The following is a 19818-nucleotide window of genomic DNA, read 5'->3' as shown; positions in this document are numbered from 1 at the left end:
ATACTAGACTTTTGACAGTACCTCCTATGTTTCTTATGCTCTGCTCTGATTTGTCCATTTTTCTCTCTTTGTACCTCAGTTTGGTGTTTTCTATTAACTTCCCTTTCAGTTCTCAAATCTCATTTTCGGTTATGTCCAACCTGGCACTGAGCCTATCCAAGTGATCTTAATTTCAGATATTGTATTCTTTCTTCTATGGTAGGCGTCTGTTTGATTTTTCTTTTCTTTTCCAAATCTCAGTTGATATTCTGCATTTTTTCATCTGTTTTGTCCATCATTTCCTCTATTTTGACCATCTCTTCCTCTGCCTTCTTAACCATATTAACCATAGTTATTTTAAAGTCCCTGTCTGGTAACTGTGACAGTTGAGTCATCTCTGGATTAACTTCTATGATCTGTTTTTTTCTTTGGATTTCAGGGTTTGGGTCCTGTTTTTCAGGATGCCTATGGTTTTTGATTTGATGCTGGACATTATGGATGCAAAGTTAGAGAGACTTTGGGTGGATTATGTTAACTTCCTCTGAAGGGTGTTAATTTTGTTCCAGCAGGTAGATAGAGAACCAGCAGGTCTCCTCGATCCTGTCAAGCCTTGGTTAAATCTGGTCTGTTTTAGTCTTGTTTATGCTACTAGGATGGGGTCTCTAGTCTAAGCTCAGAGCCTTTCTGGGTCCACAGCTAAAAGCTCTGGCTGTTTACCAAGTTCCCTCTACCTGATCGAGCCTGAACTGCAACCTCTGACTCCCCCACTAATCAGTGATCAGTTAATCAGTTCTTCAGCCTCTAAGCTGATGTCTTCTCCTTGGTTTCTCATTCTCTGCATGAGTGAGTGGGCTAAATATTCGAGGGGAATTTGCATGCAGGGGAGTATGTTTCCTTGTCTATGGCTCTTCTCTCTGGAACATTGCTCCTGAGATGAGTCACTTGGTCATCCCCAACTCTGACTTCAGCCCAACAGACCACACTCTTTGCTTGGGTTCTGTTTCCTAGTGTGGCAGCTGAGAAGCATCTGCAGGGAAAATCCAGGGTGAATGTGGAGGGCACGCCCTGTGCTTTCTTTTTCTCAAGGCTTGCAGCTCCTCTAGTCCTGTCTGCACTGATTGTTCTCCAATGTCTTCAAATAGCTGTTCTGGCTTTTACAGTTGTTTCGGTGAATGAGTTAAGCCAGTGCAAGCGATCTCATCATGGAAAGACTAGGAGTCTGGTTATCATTAATTTTAGACAGGGAAATTGAGACTTAAATTGGTGAAGTGACTTTCTAAGATTGCACAGCGAGTCAGTGCCGCTGCTAGGTTTAGAATGGGGGCCACCTGACTCCTATCTGGGTAAAAGAACAAAGAAGTTGCTGTCCACATGTTGTTTTTATTTTCAAAACACAAAGATTACATTAAAAAATATATCCCCAGGCTGTGAGTCATGTGTATATATTTTTGGAAAATCTAGGAAAAAATATATGAGGAAGAAAACTAAAGGCCTCTAATTTCACCATCCAGAAGCAACCACTCCTGATGTCCTTCTAGTCTTTCTTCCTCAGCATATATTGTTAGCAAACTTTTATATACGTGTATGTTCATAGTTACAGGTATATATGGTTGTCATCTACTAAACCACAAGTCCTCTAAGTCCGTGACCTCATTCAAATCTCACAGTGGTCTTAGGAGGTATCTTATAATGAGCTTCATCTTATACATTTGAACACTGAGGCGCAAAGAGGTTAAGTAATTCGCCCAAAGCTACATAGCTGGTAAGTGTTTGAGCTAGGATTTGAACTCATGTCTGTCCGTCTGCCGTTGAATGGCAGTGTTTTGTCTTTGCACTATTCTGTCTCTCAGAAAGCAATGCTTCGAAGATTTGCTGTCGAGGATTTCATAACTTGTTCACGGGAATACAAGACCAGAGCTAAGAGTGCTCATCACCCATTTTCAGTGGCTGAAGGGTAGACCAGTTCTTGTCTCTGCCTAGTCATTCTTCTACTGGACTGGAGGATCCACAAGGCCAGGAGTGCTGTGGGGTTCACTATTGGAACCCTAGGGCCTGGTACATAGAGGGGGCTCAGGAGATGGATGAAATTTTAGAAAATAGGAGAAAACCCCTCAGATTTAGTATTTTTAGAATGCTTTGGATTATGAGAAACCTGACAGTGGTTTAAACAATGTGGATACTTACTTAACTGAAAGATGGGAGGTAGGAGTTTCCAGGGTTTAACAGCTCAACATTATCCAAGCCCAGACTCTGTGTGTCTTTCTACTAAGTCCTCCCAGATTGTTGGCTTTTGTCCTCATGTTAGAACCTCATGGTTACAAAATGGCCGCTTTAGATAATAGGCATCCAGTCCACATTCGGAACAGGTGGTTGGAGAAAGGGCAAGTGCCAGTTAACTTTCTTCTTCTGTGTTTTCCTCTTAGCAGAAAACAATAAAATCTTTCCACAAGCCCCCAGTAGACTTTCCTTAATGTTGTTTTTGTTGAGAATGCTATCATCTGTAGCTGAAAGGGAGGATGGGTGACTGAAAATTTGTCAGAAGAATAGAAAAAAGTAGAATTACTCTTAATGGTTGCACCACTGCAGGCCAAATCCAGCCCACCCCCTGTTTTATACAACCCAGGGCCTAAGATGTTTTTATTTTTGTCTTGTTTTTAATTTTTAAAGAGTAGAAAAAAAATGAACAAGAGTATGTGACAGACATCATCTATGGCCCCCAAAAGCCTGAAATATTTACTATCTGGCTCTTAACAGAAGAAGTTTGCCAAAACCTGGCTTGGACAAATCAGGATTTTCCTCTGGGGCTGTCCCATCACCGCCCTGAATAAACCTGGGGTTTTATTAGCAAGCAGGAAAAAAACCACAAGATCAGCTATTGAGTGGCTAGCGAAAGGGTCTGCCGTAGTGTTTCTCTCTGAAGCAGGCCAGGAAGCTAGAAACGCCTTCCCAAGGTGTTGGGAGAGAGGTTAACGTTCCACCTGCCGAGAAGGATTTCTTGCGCTGGCCTGACTAATGGCAGGACATTAGCTGCGGGGGTCCTGGTGAAAATGAAATGGAGTGGGAGCATAATCCATTTATTAGCCTAGAATCAAAAAACTGAGGCTCCGAGAAGGGAAGTTATTTGCTCAGAATCATACTCTCGGGTAGTGCTAGAGCCAGGGCTGCTACCCACGTCTTGACTCCTATGCAGTGCTCTTCCCACTGTGCCCTTTTTAGCAGCTCCGGAGACAGGGATCAACAAGAGCTTCAGTGAGCTTGAGGAAATGGGACAGGAGACACTTTGGTGGAATGTCAGTTGGGAAAAAAACCCTGGATCAGTAAGCTCAAGCCTTAAATGCCTGATGAGTGAGAGTCTGAACAGAAGTGGAAGGGTCACTTACCGTAATTCAGGTCTCATAAATGCCCATTTCCAACCCAAACAAATTGCATTTTCTCTCGAGCAGATGTTAGTAGGTTTTTGTGTTTCTGATGGCGTGTTCGCCAACAAAGAGGGAGACTTTGAATGTGAAGCGTTATCCGGTCAGGACTGGTCGGAGCTTCATGTCCAGCGAGGAGAGCCCAGGAGTGTGGATTGAGCAGAACTGTACGGGTAGAACAGGAGATCCTGCAGAAGATTCCCTGAGCGCTTACTACATGGAAAACCCAAAGTTATACAAGGAAGGAAAAGGCAGAGAGCCAATATTAAAATATGAAATAAATTAAATATTATTCAGTATTCACTAATATATCAAATATTATAATAACATATTTATTCAATACTAAATGTACTTAGCATCAGGCAGCGTGCCAGGCATAATCCCAAGCACGATTTCCTTTAATCCTCTGGGAGGGGGTATTCTTACGGACAGAGGAGGAAGCAGATTGAGAGGTGGTGGGACTTACTCAGTGTCACAGCAAGGAAGTGGCAGAGTAAGGCCTGAACTCAGAGCTGTCTGATTTTACAACCTTCCCTCTTCCCACCACATAAACAGCCTCTTCTGTGGTTCTGTGCTCTCAAGGAATTTTTAATCTAGAAGCGAAGCTCAGGCCCACTGTTGAATAATAATACGCGTCCGTATGTGATCAAATCCGTTTGAATCAGGCAAGGTGTTCTACCTCGTCTCCCTAAGAGTGGTCCCGGGCTCCAGCACAGCCTCATTGGAAGCTCGTGAAAAATGCTCCTTAGACTCTCGGGCCGACTCCAGACCCCCTGGAACATGCTCTGCATCTTTGCCCGCCCCCCAGGTGATTAGAGCACATGCTGACTTGGGGAGAGGTCACAGCTTGGAAGGTGACTAGGGGAGGTGGCATAGTGTTGGGCCTCAGAGGAGCCATGTGGTTCCTTTAAGTGGTAATGGTCAAGGCTGGGAGGGACAAAGCCACGAGGAAGGTTTTGAGCTGGGAGAATTTTCCAGATTGGCTTGAGCAGAGAGGTTGAAAGATCGTGGGAAACCGGGCTGGGGTGGTGAGTTTGGGCCATATTATCGAGGGACTTAAACTCCGAATAAGGGGTTTGGAATCTGATAGCTAAGATGCTTCTGAAGGAGCTGGGTGGAGGAGTGACAAATCAGAGTGGCATTTTCAGAAGGTTAATGTGGAGATTCCGTGCAGGTGAATCAGAGCCAGGAGGACACTTTGGGGCCTCCCACCTAGTTCAGGTGTGAGGGGATGAGGCCATAGTGCAGGGTAGCATTAGTGGGATGGAGAGGATTAGAGAGATGAGGGCAATAGGATGGGTTCACATGGCAGGAAGCCGGTGGGATTCCTTCGGGACTCCTGTTGTCCTCCATGGGAAAGAGAACAAGTTCAGTGTGACCCAGACGTGCCCAAATCCCCTACCCTTCAGGTCACTGTTCCCTTAATGTCTAAGTTAGTGATTCTAGCCTCCATCCTATATCCTACATGGGAGTCCAGAGCCTGCCCTTTATCTCCAAGGATCACCAGACTGTGTGTGTTAGGGGTGGTGGAAGTGTGGGAAGGGGGTTCTTTTTCTCCAGAGACAGTCCACACTGTGTCCTGTTCCCTCCCATCTTTGGCAGTTCCTCCCAGCGGCCATTCTGTCTCACCTGCCTCACAGGGCATGCAGCCCTTCTCCCATCACCCTCCGCGACCGCTCACCAACTCATCACGGCAGTTACTGACGGCCTGCTGGTGATGGAGGATTTTTACAGCACAGGGAAAGGGAAAGTTGGCTTTCAGTGGCATGATGGCTTACAACTGGGGTCACAGCGGGCCACAGCTTCATGTGACTCATCATTATCCTATTAAAATCTCCTCACATCTCGGGGCTGTATCGTATCTCCCTCACCCCACTCCGCTCACTTAGCATGTCCGTTTATTATCCAATATGAGACCTTGTAACTTCCTGAGATGGGTTCCAGAGAAGAGGAAATGTAGCAAAACTTTTCGTATTCCCATCGAGTTGTGGACAAAAGCCCCCTGCCAAGAGCAGAAAGGCATTCTGACAACTTCTAGAGCAAGGGCACAGACAGAGTGGGAAGTTCTGGGGTGGGGGAGTATCCACAGGAAGTCCTCCCATGATGACTTTTAAAATCTGATTGCCCTCCTCGTGGGGTGTCTGCTGCAGTTCAAGTCCTAGCTGGGAAGCCAAGTGCAAGACTGCTGGCCGGCTGAGGAGGCCATGGTTTGAGACAACCCCCCAGAGTCCTCCCCTTCCTCAGCCTTCCACTCTGCCATCACAGGCTGCCCTTCCTGTCCCCCTGGTCTCTCTGTCCTCTCCTCTTGTGGAGAAGAAGCTAGTCCGTCATCTCTGCTTGGCACACGCTGCCAAGACCTCTCTGCCCCTCCACTTGTCCCTCCATGGGCCGCAACCAGCTGAGGGGAAGGGAGCACCCTGACTGTGTCACTTACTAGAATGGGGCCTGGTGCATGGTAGGTGCACAGTGTCGGTTGGGTAGATGGGTATTAGGAAAGCAAAATACTGTAGAGTCGTGCCAGGTTATGAGCCTTTGTAATTTGCCTGCAGTTATGGCATTCCAGGGCCACTGAACCATATGAATAGTCTTCCTTCAGATGCTCCCTCCCCAGCTGAGGAATTTTTAATTTGTCCACACTTAGAGTATTTCATATGTTCAAAAATCAAAATGCCTTAAAGGTACTCATTGAGAAGTCTCGGTCCCACCCCTGTCTTCCACCTCAGCTCCCTCATGGTGCATGCTTTTATTTGTTTCTTGTGTATTCTGCACAATATGTATGACACAATCTGTATGACTGCGATTTCTGGTGCTTTTTGGGGTGCATTCGGCCAGTACTTTATTCCTTTATGCAAATAAAAATTCAAACGTATGTTCTTTTTCATCACTTTTTAAAAAAGATTTTATTTTTAAGTAATCTCTGCCCAACGTGGGGCTTGAACCCACAACCCAACACCAAGAGTCACGTTCTCCAGTCACTGAGCCAGCCAGGCACTCCCTTTTTTGCCACATTCTAACACACAAAAAAGCAGCAGCCTATATGCCTTTTGCTGTGACTTGCTTTTTTCACTTAATCATAACCCCCCGGAATGTCCCGTATCAGTAAGAGCCGAGAGCATCCTCATTCTTTTGTTGTTTTTCATCTTTTTTCCACAGTCATGTAGCGTTCTGCTGTGAGAATGTATCAGAGTTTCATTCACCAGATGAGCGCTGGGCTGTTCCTGAACTTTAACCGTGACAGACAAGTTGCAACGAATAGCCTTGCGTGTGGTTATTTCCCACGTAGCCACAGGGTCTGTTCCCAGACGTGGGACTGCTGGATAAGGAGCGTGTGGGATTTCAGGAGATTCTGCCATCTCACACCCCCTCCTACCCCCGGGAGGCCGGTGGGCACCTGCTCCCTGCAGCCTCATGGCAGAGTTGTGTGGTTGAGGCTTGGATTGTTGCCAATCGGATTGAGAAATGGTATTTTAGTGCAGCTTTCATTTTGACTAATTGAGATTAATCATCTCTTCACATTTCAAGAACATTTGTATTTTTTTCCATCAACTGTGTGTCAGGTGCTTTGCCTTTTTTTTTCTCTTGGTTCTTGGTCTTTTTCCTTCTGGTTTTATTGGTGCTCTCTCTCTGCGGTGGGGAGATGAGATCGTTGTCTGCGGTATGACTGCAATTTTCCCCAGCATGTTATTTTCTACTTAAGGTGTAGGTCCCCCTCCAACATAGAGTCTTTGAATTTCTTATGTAGGAAAATTTATCAATATTTTCTTTCTTGGCTTTTCGGGTTTTATATCAAAATTAGAAAGGCCTTTTCCTACTGCAGGGTTCTGAAGGAATTCACCCGGAGGAGGTAAAAGGAGGCAGGTGTGGGGCCCCCTCAGAGCAATGCTGCCAGCATCACAGTTTTGTCTGGGACTTAGCCCTGTTCCCACGGGGAGAAGGGTTTGCTGCCAGGGGCCGATGCCCACTGCCAAAGGCCCGGTCCAGGCACCCCGCTCATCAGCTGGTGTCGTTTGCAGTGGCTGGGAAGGGGCTGGATAAGGGGAAATGAAAGGTTTGGCAGGCCCATGTTCCCAACAGGTGAGGTCTGGCCAGGTGCAGCCAGGTTAGTGTAATGAAAGGAAATAGAATTAGAACTTTGAAGTGAAATTTGAGACTCGCATAAACTTGAACCTTTCCTGGGATTTGAAAAGAAGTAATTAACTTAGAAACTTTCTCCTTCAGTATTAAACTCTGCCACACTGGCTCCAGGCGGGAAATATTCTAGAATGGGTTCCCAAATATTGTGAATTCCATCAGCAGATATTAGGCAGATAATATGTTCTCTAGAATATTTAGTGGTATTAGAGGTTGGAAGAGAGGGTGAGGCTCATAATGTTTGGGTTCAGGAAGTTTCTATGTCAGCTAGGCTGGGTCCTGGTTCCAGCACTAGCTGTGTGACCTCAGGCAAATGGCTTCCCACTTCTCTGAGCCTCAGTCTCTTTCTCCTATAAAAGGGGATAAGATTAATAGTCAGATCTAAAACTGATTAAGCACGAAGTATCCGTGAAGCACTGTATTTGATGTTTTCTACGTGTTAAGCCAATCACTGTTTTGGGCAGCCGTGAAAATTAAATGCAGTCAAGTAGAGAGTGCCTGGCACGTTATACGTCCTCAGTAAATGTTCTCTGGTAGTATTATTTGTAGGTGTTAGAAATCGATGCATAGGCTGAATTTAATTGTGATATTATTTTAGCCATTCATTCATTCATTCATTCTGCAAATACTTGTTGAGCCCTGACCCTGTGTGGGTGCTGGAGCCACAGTGGTGAGGCTGTCTGTGCCCTAAAAAGCTCACAGACGAGCAAGGCAGACACACTGTGGGCAAGCAGTGACCACACCCCATGAGGACTTTGCTAGGGACCAGCCAGGTTGCTGTAGGTGCATTGGGGAGCAAATAGCCCTGTCCCAGAGGCTGGGTTTGCCAAACGCAGCCCCGTGGGCGGGATAGGGATCCAGGGGCCTGGCCCCTCCGGAAGAGTGACAACTCTTATAGGAAAAGGGAATCCTTAGGGTAGCATGAACCATGTGCCAGGAGTGGCTAATTAATCCTTACAATACGCGCTTGGTGCTATTACTACCCCTGTTTCTCAGACAAGGAGACGAAGGCACCAAAGGTTGTTCGAGGTCCCACAGCTAGCAAGTGGCGGGGCCAGTGTTGGAGCCTGGAAATTTGGTGTCAGAGTTTCACGTGGGAGGTGGATCGAGAGAGGGGAGCAGAGGTGCTCGCCACTGGGAAGTGGCCTGAGATTCCCTGGAGGGTGTTTGGAGACATGACTGCAAAGGGGGAGCAGGACGGAGCAGCAGCGGCAGCATCTTGCTGGGAGGCTCTTAAGCAGAAGGCGCTCTCTGGCTTTGGTGGGTGAGCAGCGCGGGCACTGCGGAGGGATGGCCCTGCCTGTGCCATGAGTGCCTCCAGGAATCTTGCTGGCCTGAAATGGGGCATGAATCTCATTTGGCTTGAGGCATTTTTGCCTATTCAAAAGCATTTGGCAGAACCAGTTCCTAACGTTTCTATCAACTGTGGTTATTTCCTTCTACCCACTATGTGCTCTCCTGTCCTCGTCAGCCAGATGGCTCCTGCTCCTTCTTCTGCTCCCAAGGCTCAACTCTCAGCCCACATTCGGTGCTGCTGTAACGTCCCAGACTTGCCCTTCCATTTCATTTGCTGATAATTCGACTCTGAGCTTCAGAGCAGAGACCATGTGTGTCTGTTCTCGCCCCTTCGCCCTGGCACAGGGCTGGAAGCTAGCAGACAATCAGTATTTGATGCATGAATGAGCAACCCGCACTTTTGGTGAATTGGGATTGACAGCCACAAATAGGAGGGGCCTGACTGTGACACACACCCCCTTCTGGAAGAAAGAGGCTGGGCGGTCAGACCCTGAGCACACAGTCGCTACTGGGCTAGAAGGGGCCCGCGGAGGTGGAAGGCACCTGTTTGATGACTGAGCTGAGGGTGACGTTGGCTTCGGAGTAGACCAGTTCTTGGTTAGGACCATCAGTAGCCTCCATAGGTTGCGTGCAGGATGGGGTCCGACCTCACTCACTGGCTGCGCGGCCTCTACAAGTGACTCAGACTCACCGAAGCTCAGTTTCCTTGTTAATAAAGTTGGCTGTAAAACTTCTTCACAGCACGCTCGGGAGGAAAACAGCGAGGTGACATACGAGGAGTGACGCACGTCCCTGGCGTAAATACTTGGCCAATAAATGGATCGTTACCATATTCTTCTTTTAATGCGTCTAGTTTTTAACATACTCTGTTTAATTTTCAAGCCGTCCTTGTGATCTAAGTTACGACTCTCATGTTTTAGGTAAAGGACCCTCAGGCTTGAATGAGTTAAGGAACTGCTCAGGGTTCTACCCAGAGTTAGGGGCAAGGCTGGGATTCAAACCCATGTCTGCCTTGCCCCCAAACCCAGTTCTCTTTCCATTCACTGGTGTCTGAAATGGGCCGTCACAAAGTTTAATTGGGGGAAAGTATCTGACACAGCAGAGACAGGTCTGACCTGCGTGGGAGGCGCTGTGACGGAATCCCACAACAAGGGGCTTTTCTGGCCGCGGCCAAGCGGACCCCTTGCGTGCTGCCCTGGGCCCCGGGTTTTGTCCTCCAAGCCTTTTCTCATGCTGCCCTCTCCCCTGGGTCACCCCCTCCATTGGGGTCCTCCTCTCTAAGTCTGACCTGTCCTGGTAAAGGGGCAGGAGACAGGCCACAAGCCAGGGTGTGCTGTGTGGCCCTCACTTGTTTTAAGTTAGGGTTGTGTGTGTCCTTGGGTGTGAAAGAGAACATTGAAAACAGACTGGAGGTGAATAAGATAAAAACAATAGCTCTCTGTGTCGGGGCATAGATTTCCATTTTCTCTCTATTTCTCAAAGTTTAAAAATGAACATGGATGACTTTTGCAAACAGAACACAAAGTTATTTTAAGAACCCAGAGTGTGTCTTCAAGACGCAGCTCAAATGCCCCCTCCTGTGTGGAGCCATGATGTCACCTGGGTGTGTTTGCCTGGCGGGGTCTCCATCCCTGCATCTGTCTTTGCCCCTGTGGGTCCCTCCGAGCAGAAGCGCAGCTGAGCAGAAGGGCTCCAGGCCTCCTGGCCGCCAGGGCAGCCAAGGGCGGTCTTGGCAGGTTTGGGAACTCTTACCCTCTGTTAAGTTCACGTCATCATTTCCCCATCAGCCTTTCAAGGTAGGCTCAATGATCATCCTCAGTCTAAGAAACTGTCTGGAAGCTTAAACAGAGTCGTTAGAAAGTCAGAAGAGTCCCTTTCCAGCTCCCTTCCCCGCATCCCACAGGGACCCGAGCTGCGGCCATCTTATTCCTGGGAGGGTGACATGATCTTCTGGGTCCCCGTATCTTGGTCTGTCCCTCACCTTCTCCACCTTCTTTCCCCTGACTTGGTCCCACCATCCTTGCCATCTGGTTCCCATCTCAGGCATCTCCGAGACTTACAGCTCACTTACCGCGGTTTCCAGGAAGTGTTCTCTGACAGGCTCTGCTTTCTCATGCAGGCTCGCCCTTGCCTACCTGTGTCACAGCATTTATCACTTCTTACTGAACTTGGCCTTTCTCTCCACCGTGTCTTTCTCTTTCTCCAACCAGACTGAAGGACAGGAGTCTAACTTCTTTATCCCCAGTGTCTAGCTGGCATAAATTAGGTATTCAGTGAATATTTGTTAAATTAATTAATATACTCATTTCAGTGGCCCTGTAAAGTGACCATTTACAAATGAAGAAAAATGAGGGGTTTGCTCAGTCACAGCCAGTAAGTTTTGGCACTGATTCTAGAACATAGATCTTTTGATATCTAGTCCAGCTTGGCTGAAATGCTAAAATTTAAAGAAGCAGGGGGGAACAATTCTGCCAGTTCTAGGGGGAATGGAAACATCAATCATGGTCCAGCATAAGCTAAGAGGTATATTATGTTGTTTATATGCTTTTCCTTGTTTAAGAAAAACTCAATCATGTTTTGTTTTTTAACATAACCTTTATCTTTATTTCTTTTTCAATGATTTGCTTAGTGTAATTTCTAGGAGTTGGGATGTGAGGCCAAGTGATTGGGCATTTTAGATGGCTCTCAATATTACTGCCAAATTGCTTACCAAAAACTTCAGAGAAGTATGTGACTGTCAGTTTTACCATTTACACACCAGCATTGGGGATTATTATTACTTAAAATTTTCGTTACTCTCAGAGATATAAGGTTGTGTGGCATTATTATTTTCTTTTTATTTCTTCGTGAACAACTGAGGTCGAGTATTGTTTTCTATGTCTATATTCTTGTGAGACTCACATGTTCATGCTCCTTATTGTGCTATTTGTTTTCCAAAAATAGTCGAAGGCATTTGTGGAAGACAGACTCAACTATTTAATCAGGTGCCAAGTGGAAGGCCCCGCTGGGAGGAAACAGAGACGACTAAGAATTCCTCCTTCTTAAGCGGGATACTGAAGTTGGAGAGATGGATGTGGCCAAACTGTCCAACCGAGAGATCAGTAATGGGTTGTATGACAGTTAGAAGAATAGTAGAATGCCTGACTTGGAGAGTATCCGGGAAGGCTTAAAAGAGGAAGTGTCATTTATTCTAGGTTGGAAAGGCTGAGAAACATTTAGAAGGAACTCTAGGTCGACAAAGCTGTGTGAGCAGGCGTCGAGCCCATGATATCCTGGGACACTTTGTCCCTGAGAACATTTCGTGTGAGTGTTTGTATCAGTTAGGGGGTTTTGGTGGCAGGGAAGAGAATATCCAATGAAAAGAGGTTTTACTAAGTAAGAAAATTGTATTATCTCACAAAACAGGTAGGCAGCTGTTTGGGGGGTCAGCTAATTAGGCACATGACACTCAGAACCCCCAGTCCCTCCGCCTTTCCTCTCTGCTACCTCAGTGTGGACTTCATCCTCAGGCTGCTCTCATCCCAGTTGAAAGCTCATTGCCTCGCTATCGTGTCTGCTCAGCCATGTTCAAAAGCAGGACAGGCCAGACTCTCTCACCTGTTTGTTTGTTGCTTTTGCATAAAACAAAAGGTACTTGTTTTTTCATAGTTTTGGAGGCCAGAACTTCAAAATCAAGACCTCCAGTTCCTTTTTTAGGGAAAAGTATCTTTCTAGAAGCTTCCAGAGAGCTTTTCTCTAAGTCTGATAGGCTGACACCATGTCACCTGCCACACCTACCTCATCAGTGGCTCGATGGGTAGATTTAAGTTAATCAGCATTCACCTCTCTAGGATTCGAGGGGGAATTACCCTCCTTGAACACATGGTCCCCTCTAAATTGCGGTTCTGTGAATAAGCAGGAAGCTGAGAACGTACAATAGTTGAATAAGCAACAGCAGTATCTGCCGCAGATACTAATTCATCAGAATTATACCAATCTTGACAAATTTTCATCAAGGAAATATTTTCTGAACTCCACTTTATTAGGCTGATTTATTTAAAAATTTCTTTTCCCTCAGCCTACTTTGCTTTCTTCCACTTTCATTTTTGTTTCACTGAAATCTTTTTTTATGGGCACGGATTCTTTTCATATAAATTCATGCCACAGATTAATTTCACTGACCATTTTACATGTTCTTAATAAATTTTGTTGGTTATAGTTGTAGGTTTTGACATCATTAATTTTCTTTTGAGACTGTAATCCATACCAGTCTTCTTGGGTCAAATTTTGTGGACCAAGAAATTTTATGTTGACTATTTCTATCAATAGTCTTTAGTAGGAATTGGATGAGGCTAATTATATGTATTTCTCTGCTAATCCACGATGATATTGTGAGCAGTCCTTCTTAGACGCCAAGATCGATCTGTTGTCCTGGTTGCTGTGTTGTGGAAGTCCACAAAACAGAGCCCTACAATCCAAATCTTGCCTGATGCCTGTTTTCATAGGACTGTAAGCTAAGAATGATTTTTATAGATGAATGTTTGTAATCTGTTCTATGGTAGAGAACATGAACTTTGAACCCCAGTTAAGAAAAATGTGGCCTCCTCCCCCAAAACAATTTCATTATACTTATTAGTGGACCTACATTACAAAAACTGTACTCAATTGCTCTTACTATATTTTGAATTTTATCAGTATAAGCTTTGTGGAAATTTGTTTCCTCTTGTTATATAAATATGACATGATATTTTTGATTTTGCCTCTTAGCCCCCAAACCATAACATATTTACTATCCGGCCTTTTACAGAAAAAGTTTGCCAGCCCTTGCTCTGTGATATTGCTATCCTGGTTCTCCTGGGCACTTACACTCCCCCTCCCTTACCCCACACTGTTCCGTGGGGTTAGCAGGAGCAAATGGTGGGTTGGTAGGGTCCGAATCATAGATTCAGGTGTCCGTCTGCAGTTGGAAAAATAGTAAATTGGGTGAACACAGTTGTATTGCTCAGTGATAAAGAGAGACAGCTCTTCAACTCGAATTATGTCAAATAAAAATGCAAAGTGATCTAAAAGTTTTCTGTACAGGTCAGTTTCCCCTTTTTTCCTTATTCAAGAAGATATCTAACATGTTGGGAGAGCTCCCATGGTCATTGCTTTCAAAACATCAGTATTTGAGATTTCCTCGAATGCTTGCAAGCATTGGGATACGTGGGAGAGTTGAGAGACCCTTTACTTTTCCTGAAGGTCACTCCTTTTTCTTTCCTTTAACAGATGAGGAAAAAGAAAACAACAGAGCATCCAAGCCCCACTCCACTCCTGCTACTCTGCAATGGTAAGTTCATTTTCAGCAAGTCCTCTCTTGATGGGGCGCTCATGCAACTGTCGCTTCCTACCCACGGAGCAGGGTGTCACTGGGAAGTTTGACATTGTCATGAGAACTTGACATCCAATAGCCCACATGCAATCAATTTAATTTGCAGCTCTGTGTAAAATACTCAACTTAGATCCAGCCTGGAGACTTGGATTTTCATATTTATTGTATTTGGGGGTAGATTTTGTTTCCCATCATCCAGACACTGGCAAGGACTGGATCCCACTGAGTGTTATTAACTGATTTAATGGAATGCATTGTTACAATAACGTTGTAGCAAATTATAGAAACATAGGTGTGTTCACCCCTACCAATGAGTCCTTAATGAATTCATACTTAATGGCAACTATACTACAATTATTTTAACATTAATAACATGAACAAGCAGTATCTACTTCAGTGGCTTTCCTTTTAGTATTTGAAATTTCTGGACTTGGTGAAATATTTAATGGATGCCGTTTGAGTGGTTGCTCTCATGTTTGAAGTTTACAGGTAAATTCTCCTCTAAGAGCCTCACTTAGAAATTGTGTTGTAGTTTTGAACACTGGAGCTGTCTACGCCTGAGATTCATCCCTCCAACATCGTGTCAGTTAGGGCTGTTATTCTCCTAGCAGCCCAGCCCAGCGAACCTGAGGGAATTAAAGAAGGAAGGGGAGGGAAGAAGGGAACGGAAGGCACGAAGAGCTATTACGTGCCAGAGTCCATGCTAAGCACTTCCTATACGTGCCTCATGTCTGGTCTCATTCTCACGATTCTCAGAAGTTGGTATTGTTATGCCCATTTCACAGATGAAGTAAATAAAGCTTAGACAGTTAAGTCGTTTGCCTGAATATACACAGAACCATGAAGTGGCACAGGCAGGAATCTGGCTGGGTCTCTTTAACCGCAAAGCCCCTGCTTTGGAAGAAAGGAAGAGAAGACCCAGGAAGGATGGAGAGGAGAGGACAAATGAGAAAAGGAAGCAGATGGGCTTTAATGAGCAAATCCCATTAGATTCTCCGGACTAATCCACGCACAGGTGGGAGGAAGACAGCATCGGGGGGAAAGCGTTCAAGAGCGTAACTCAATCTTCTCTAACAAGGGTCTCAATAGTTGGCTTGCTTGGCTGCAAGGAGAGCAAGGGTTGTTTGCAGGAGCTTGATTTCCAGACTTTGGCTTGTTTCCATCGTTTTGTCCTATATTCTTTTTCTCATTGCATTTGCTGCTTTTTGCTTGCTTTAAAATTCTACTCTACTTCCCTAGTCAAACCTCTGCCTGCACCCTTCCCCCCAAATTGTGGCCACACAAATTCCCATAATGCCAGGACATCTAACGAGGCAGAAGTTTCTAGAAATGCAAGGAATCGGCAGACACTCTGACTTTAATAACCTGAACACGTTGCACATTTCAGAATCAAAAATGTGAAAGGGAGCAGAAGAAAATCACCTTGTTCATGCCTGTTTCTCTATGATTCTCGACATCTGCCTGGCAACAGTGAGGCGGTAGACAGTGCAGCCTCTTAGGTCAGACTGCCAGAAATTAATGCCCAGCCGTGCCACTCCCCAGCTGTGGAATCTTGGATGAGGTCCTTAACCTCTCTGTGCCTCAGTCTACTCACCTGTATAATGGGAATAGCAGTGTATCTAACTTCTAGGGGTAGTCATCAAGAGGGAATGAGTTTGTACAAGCAAAGTGTTTGAAGCGTCTGACGTGGAGCCCGTTGCTCAGCATATCCCCCCTTCTGAGTCGCCCAGGGCATTCTAGAGTCAGGGTTCTCTCCTTCCTGATGTAGGCACAGTCAGTTTGCTCCTACTGTCCCTAATTCTGTACAAAATATCTGTTTCTACATAAAGGGTCACATAGATCATTCCAGAAGAAATGACATCTTCCAATTCACAAAGTCAGGCAGGGGATTTTTTTTTTTTAATATATTTGCTTTCAAGGCCAAATCAGATTTGAGAATTTGGCAATTTTTGTTTTAGTATTATCAAAAGACATCAAGTTGTTCAAAGAACATCAAATTGCCCTCCAGTTTCCTTTCTATGTAGAAGATAGACTTTTAGTCACTAATTCAGGAAATGTTGGTCGAGCACCTACTATTTGCCAGACCCTGTTTCTAGGCTCTGAGAATGCACTGGTGAATCAGACAGCCCAGGAATAGCGGCTGGGGGTGGGGGGGAATTTATAATGATGTAAAAGTGTCATATTAATGATAAAGAAACAAGGAATACATTAGATACTGACAGATGCTGTGCAGAGAATTCGAATCGGCTGACAGGGTAGTGTCTCAGAGGGTATTTTAGGAGGAGTGGTGTGGGAAAGCTTCCCAGGGGAGGTGACATTGAAGTGGACATTTGTATGACAAGAAGCCTTCACTGACGGCATGACAATGTGAAAATCGGGGTTGGGGATCATTCTAGGCAGAGGGAACAGCTTCTAAAAAGGCTGTACTATTGTAGGTCGGGCTTTCCCAGAGGCAGGCTGAGCAGAGACGTGCATGCAGGTGTTTTATTCGGGTGTGCCCCCAGTATCGACACGTGGGGGTGTGAGGGACACTAGGATAGGCAGAGGGGGTGTCAGGCTGACAGGAGGCTCTGGCAGAGTCTTCAGCGATCCCATAGGGAGTTCTGAGGCTGGGCTGGCCCTTCAGAGAGACCAGGATCTGGGCAATGGATCCAGGCCTTTATCCCCTCCCCCATTGCCCATCACTGATGTCAGCGGCCCCCTGGGAGGGGGTGAAGCTTTGGGCAAGGCAGTGCCCTTCACATTCTGCTGAGGACAACTCTCTGGGAAGGACGGCCTCAGTAACCCACTTCCCAGCAGTGAGGAAGGACGCCTCAGTCCTCAGGGGTAACCTGGGCCCACACCACATCTGCCGCTCCCTCCAGGATGGGAGGCAGGCTGAGCTCATTCAAGGAGCCACAGTGGCAGCCAGTGTGGGGCACAGCGAGGGGGAGGAGAGGGATAAAGATGAGGGAGGAGAGGGAGTCAGGGAGAAGATCTGTAAACAGCAGAGAAGAAAAAGAACATTACTCTCTCTCTCTTTTTTAGAGATTTTATTTATTATTTGTTTGTTTGTTTATGTATTGGGGGAAGGGGGATAGGGAGAGAAAGAATCCCAAGCAGACTCCATGCCTGAACAAGGAGCCCTCCGCGAGGTTCGATCCCACAACCCCAAGGTCACAACCTGAGCTGAAACCAAGAGTCAGGTGCCCAACAAACTAAGCCACCTAGGCACACCGACATTTCTTTTTTTAATCTTTTTATTTTATTTTATTTTTATTTTTTTATTATGTTCAGTTAGCCAACATATAGTGCATCATTAGTTTTTTTTTTTTTTTAAGATTTTACTTATTTATTTGACAGAGATAGAGACAGCCAGCGAGAGAGGGAACACAACAAGCAGGGGGAGTGGGAGAGGAAGAAGCAGGCTCACAGCAGAAGAGCCTGATGTGGGGCTCGATCCCATAACACCAGGATCACGCCCTGGGCCGAAGGCAGACGCTTAACCGCTGTGCCACCCAGGCGCCCTGCATCATTAGTTTTTGATGTAGTGCTCAACAATTCATTAGTTGCGTATAACTCCCAGTGTTCATCACCGCACGTGCCCTCCTTAATACCCATCAACCGACATTTCTCTGAAATAAAAACAGAGTCACGCTTAAAACCATGGTGGAAGACATGTGACCTCCTATATAAAGTTGCACGTGAGCAAAATTTTTAGAGTGTAGTTTCAGTACAAATACTTTGTCTCTCAAAAGGAACTGGACGCACCCTCCATTTCGCAAGGGAAAATGACATCATTCAGACTGTGTACCCTTTCTGCTCTGGCCACCAGGGAGTTCAGAGCTAAATCTGATGTTCATGTATTTTTCCATCTCTTTTCTTTATCTGACTTTCTTCTCTTTCTTTTGTTAGCGTCTTAGAAAAAGGCAAGATAGAAATAAATTCAATAAATACTTATTTTGTTACTATTTTATTTACACAATTGATATGTTTCCTCATTTACAAACTAAAACATCGTTGATAAGGCTGACATCCGTTCTTGGTCATGGTTCCTGCCTCCTTCTCCGGAGCAATCCTGTTACCGGTGAGAAGTGTGCTTATGTGTTTACAGTCTCTTGTCTATGCATTTACGTGTGTATGTACCAACATGAGTTCCCAAATTGCGATTTTTAAAATTTTGTGTTTCTTCCTTTCCAAAAGGAACGCAGACACACTGCCCCAATGCAGACACACTGCACTGATACACAACTTGCTCTTTTCTCGCTGGAATGTTCCAAAGCCATACGCAATTGGTCTGTAAAGAACAACCTCCCTGTAACTGCTGGGCACGATTCCACATACATAAGACAGCGGCAGATAGATTTCCCCACTTTCCTCTTGATGGACATTTAGGTTGTGTCCAAATCTCATCTTCACCCTTACCTACAGCGCTGTGAAGAACATCTTCATACCCACCCCCTTGCACACCTGAGGGAATGTTCTCCATGTTGGCGTCAAGAAATAGAAGTGTCCGGTCCTCAGAAAATGTTAGTGGGACTAAAGTTTGCCCACTCAAATGGCTTTACCATTTTGTATCTTCACCCACGGTAGAAAATACTTAAAAAAATAAATAAATAAGGGGTACCTGGCTGTCTCAGTTGGTTAAGCATCTGACTTTTGATTTTGGCTTCCATCATGATCTCAGGGTTATGAGATTGAGCCCCGAGTTGGGCTCCGTGCTGGGCTTGGAGCCTACTTGAGATTCTCTCTCTCCCTCTCTCTTTGCCCCTCCCCCCATCCCACTCTTTCTCTCTCTAAAAAAAAAAAAAAAGGAACCTAGCTCCACACCATTGCATCTCATTCTCTGAGGCACGTGCCTCCTTCATGCCATCCCGTCTCTGCAATGGCAGCGTGCAGCCCCTCAGGGCCACGACGGGGGCAGGCCCAGGAAAGGACGTTGGTCTCCCTGCCAAGGTGGCCCGACTCGGCTGAGCTCTCTTGGGACCCTTGGCTTGTTTTGGGAATTGGGTTAGGAGCTATTTGCTTCTCCACTGTCTCCCTTCTTGCCATGGGCCCCCTCCCCATCGCCCTCGAGACCATCCCCAGTCTAAGAACAAATAATACAGTGGCCGAGCAGCCTAAAATAATTGGGGCCACGTGATCTGGAGGCAGCTCCCAGCAGAAAACAGGCAAATATTGTCAAATGCCTTCTGCCAAACACTTTCCAGCATCCTCGGTCACGAGGGTTAGTAAAGCCCAAGCCGCTGGGGATGGTGAGCGCTGCTGGAATCCCGGCCACACAATAACCTCTATTCAAGCAGAGGATTTGGGAATGGAAAGCAGCCTGTTCCACCATCCTGGCCTGCTTGCAGCCAGCACATGTCCCCCTGTGCAGCCCCACCCTCTCACACACCTCCCTTGTCGCCTGTGTCACTTCTGGCTCCTTGTGGGCCAGTCGGGGCTTGAGGTGTCCCCCCTTTCAGCAATTTATGGATGGAGGGAGGCCCTTCCCCAAAGGTGGAGGAGAGAAGACCAAATTGTCACTTCGTTGGGGGGCATTTGTTTCTTTCTTTCAAAAAAATAAAATGAGGTCTTGGTTCACAGCTCCTAGACCACAGTCATCGAGTGTGACCAGAACTTGACGTTCTTGTACCCGTTTCTGATGTGGTCCTTTATTCAACAGTG

General features: G+C 45.9%; 1 protein-coding gene across 2 annotated transcripts in view; it reads left to right on the top strand.

The window, feature by feature from the left end:
- Window positions 1-19818, top strand: part of RFX4 (regulatory factor X4) — a 136044-nt gene that overhangs the window by 14085 nt on the left and 102141 nt on the right. For both annotated transcript variants that reach the window (XM_045779781.2, XM_087868784.1), the window contains exon 3: window positions 14070-14130. In XM_045779781.2, coding sequence (XP_045635737.1) covers window positions 14070-14130 — 61 coding nt within the window. The remainder of the gene's footprint in view (window positions 1-14069; window positions 14131-19818) is intronic.

This window comes from Ursus americanus, chromosome 17, assembly GCF_024610735.1.
Source record: "Ursus americanus isolate L20-20 chromosome 17, mUrsAme1.1.p, whole genome shotgun sequence".
Lineage (NCBI taxonomy): Eukaryota > Metazoa > Chordata > Mammalia > Carnivora > Ursidae > Ursus > Ursus americanus.
The sequence above is the reverse complement of the archived record's forward strand: the minus strand, read 5'-3'. Positions and strand labels throughout refer to the sequence as shown.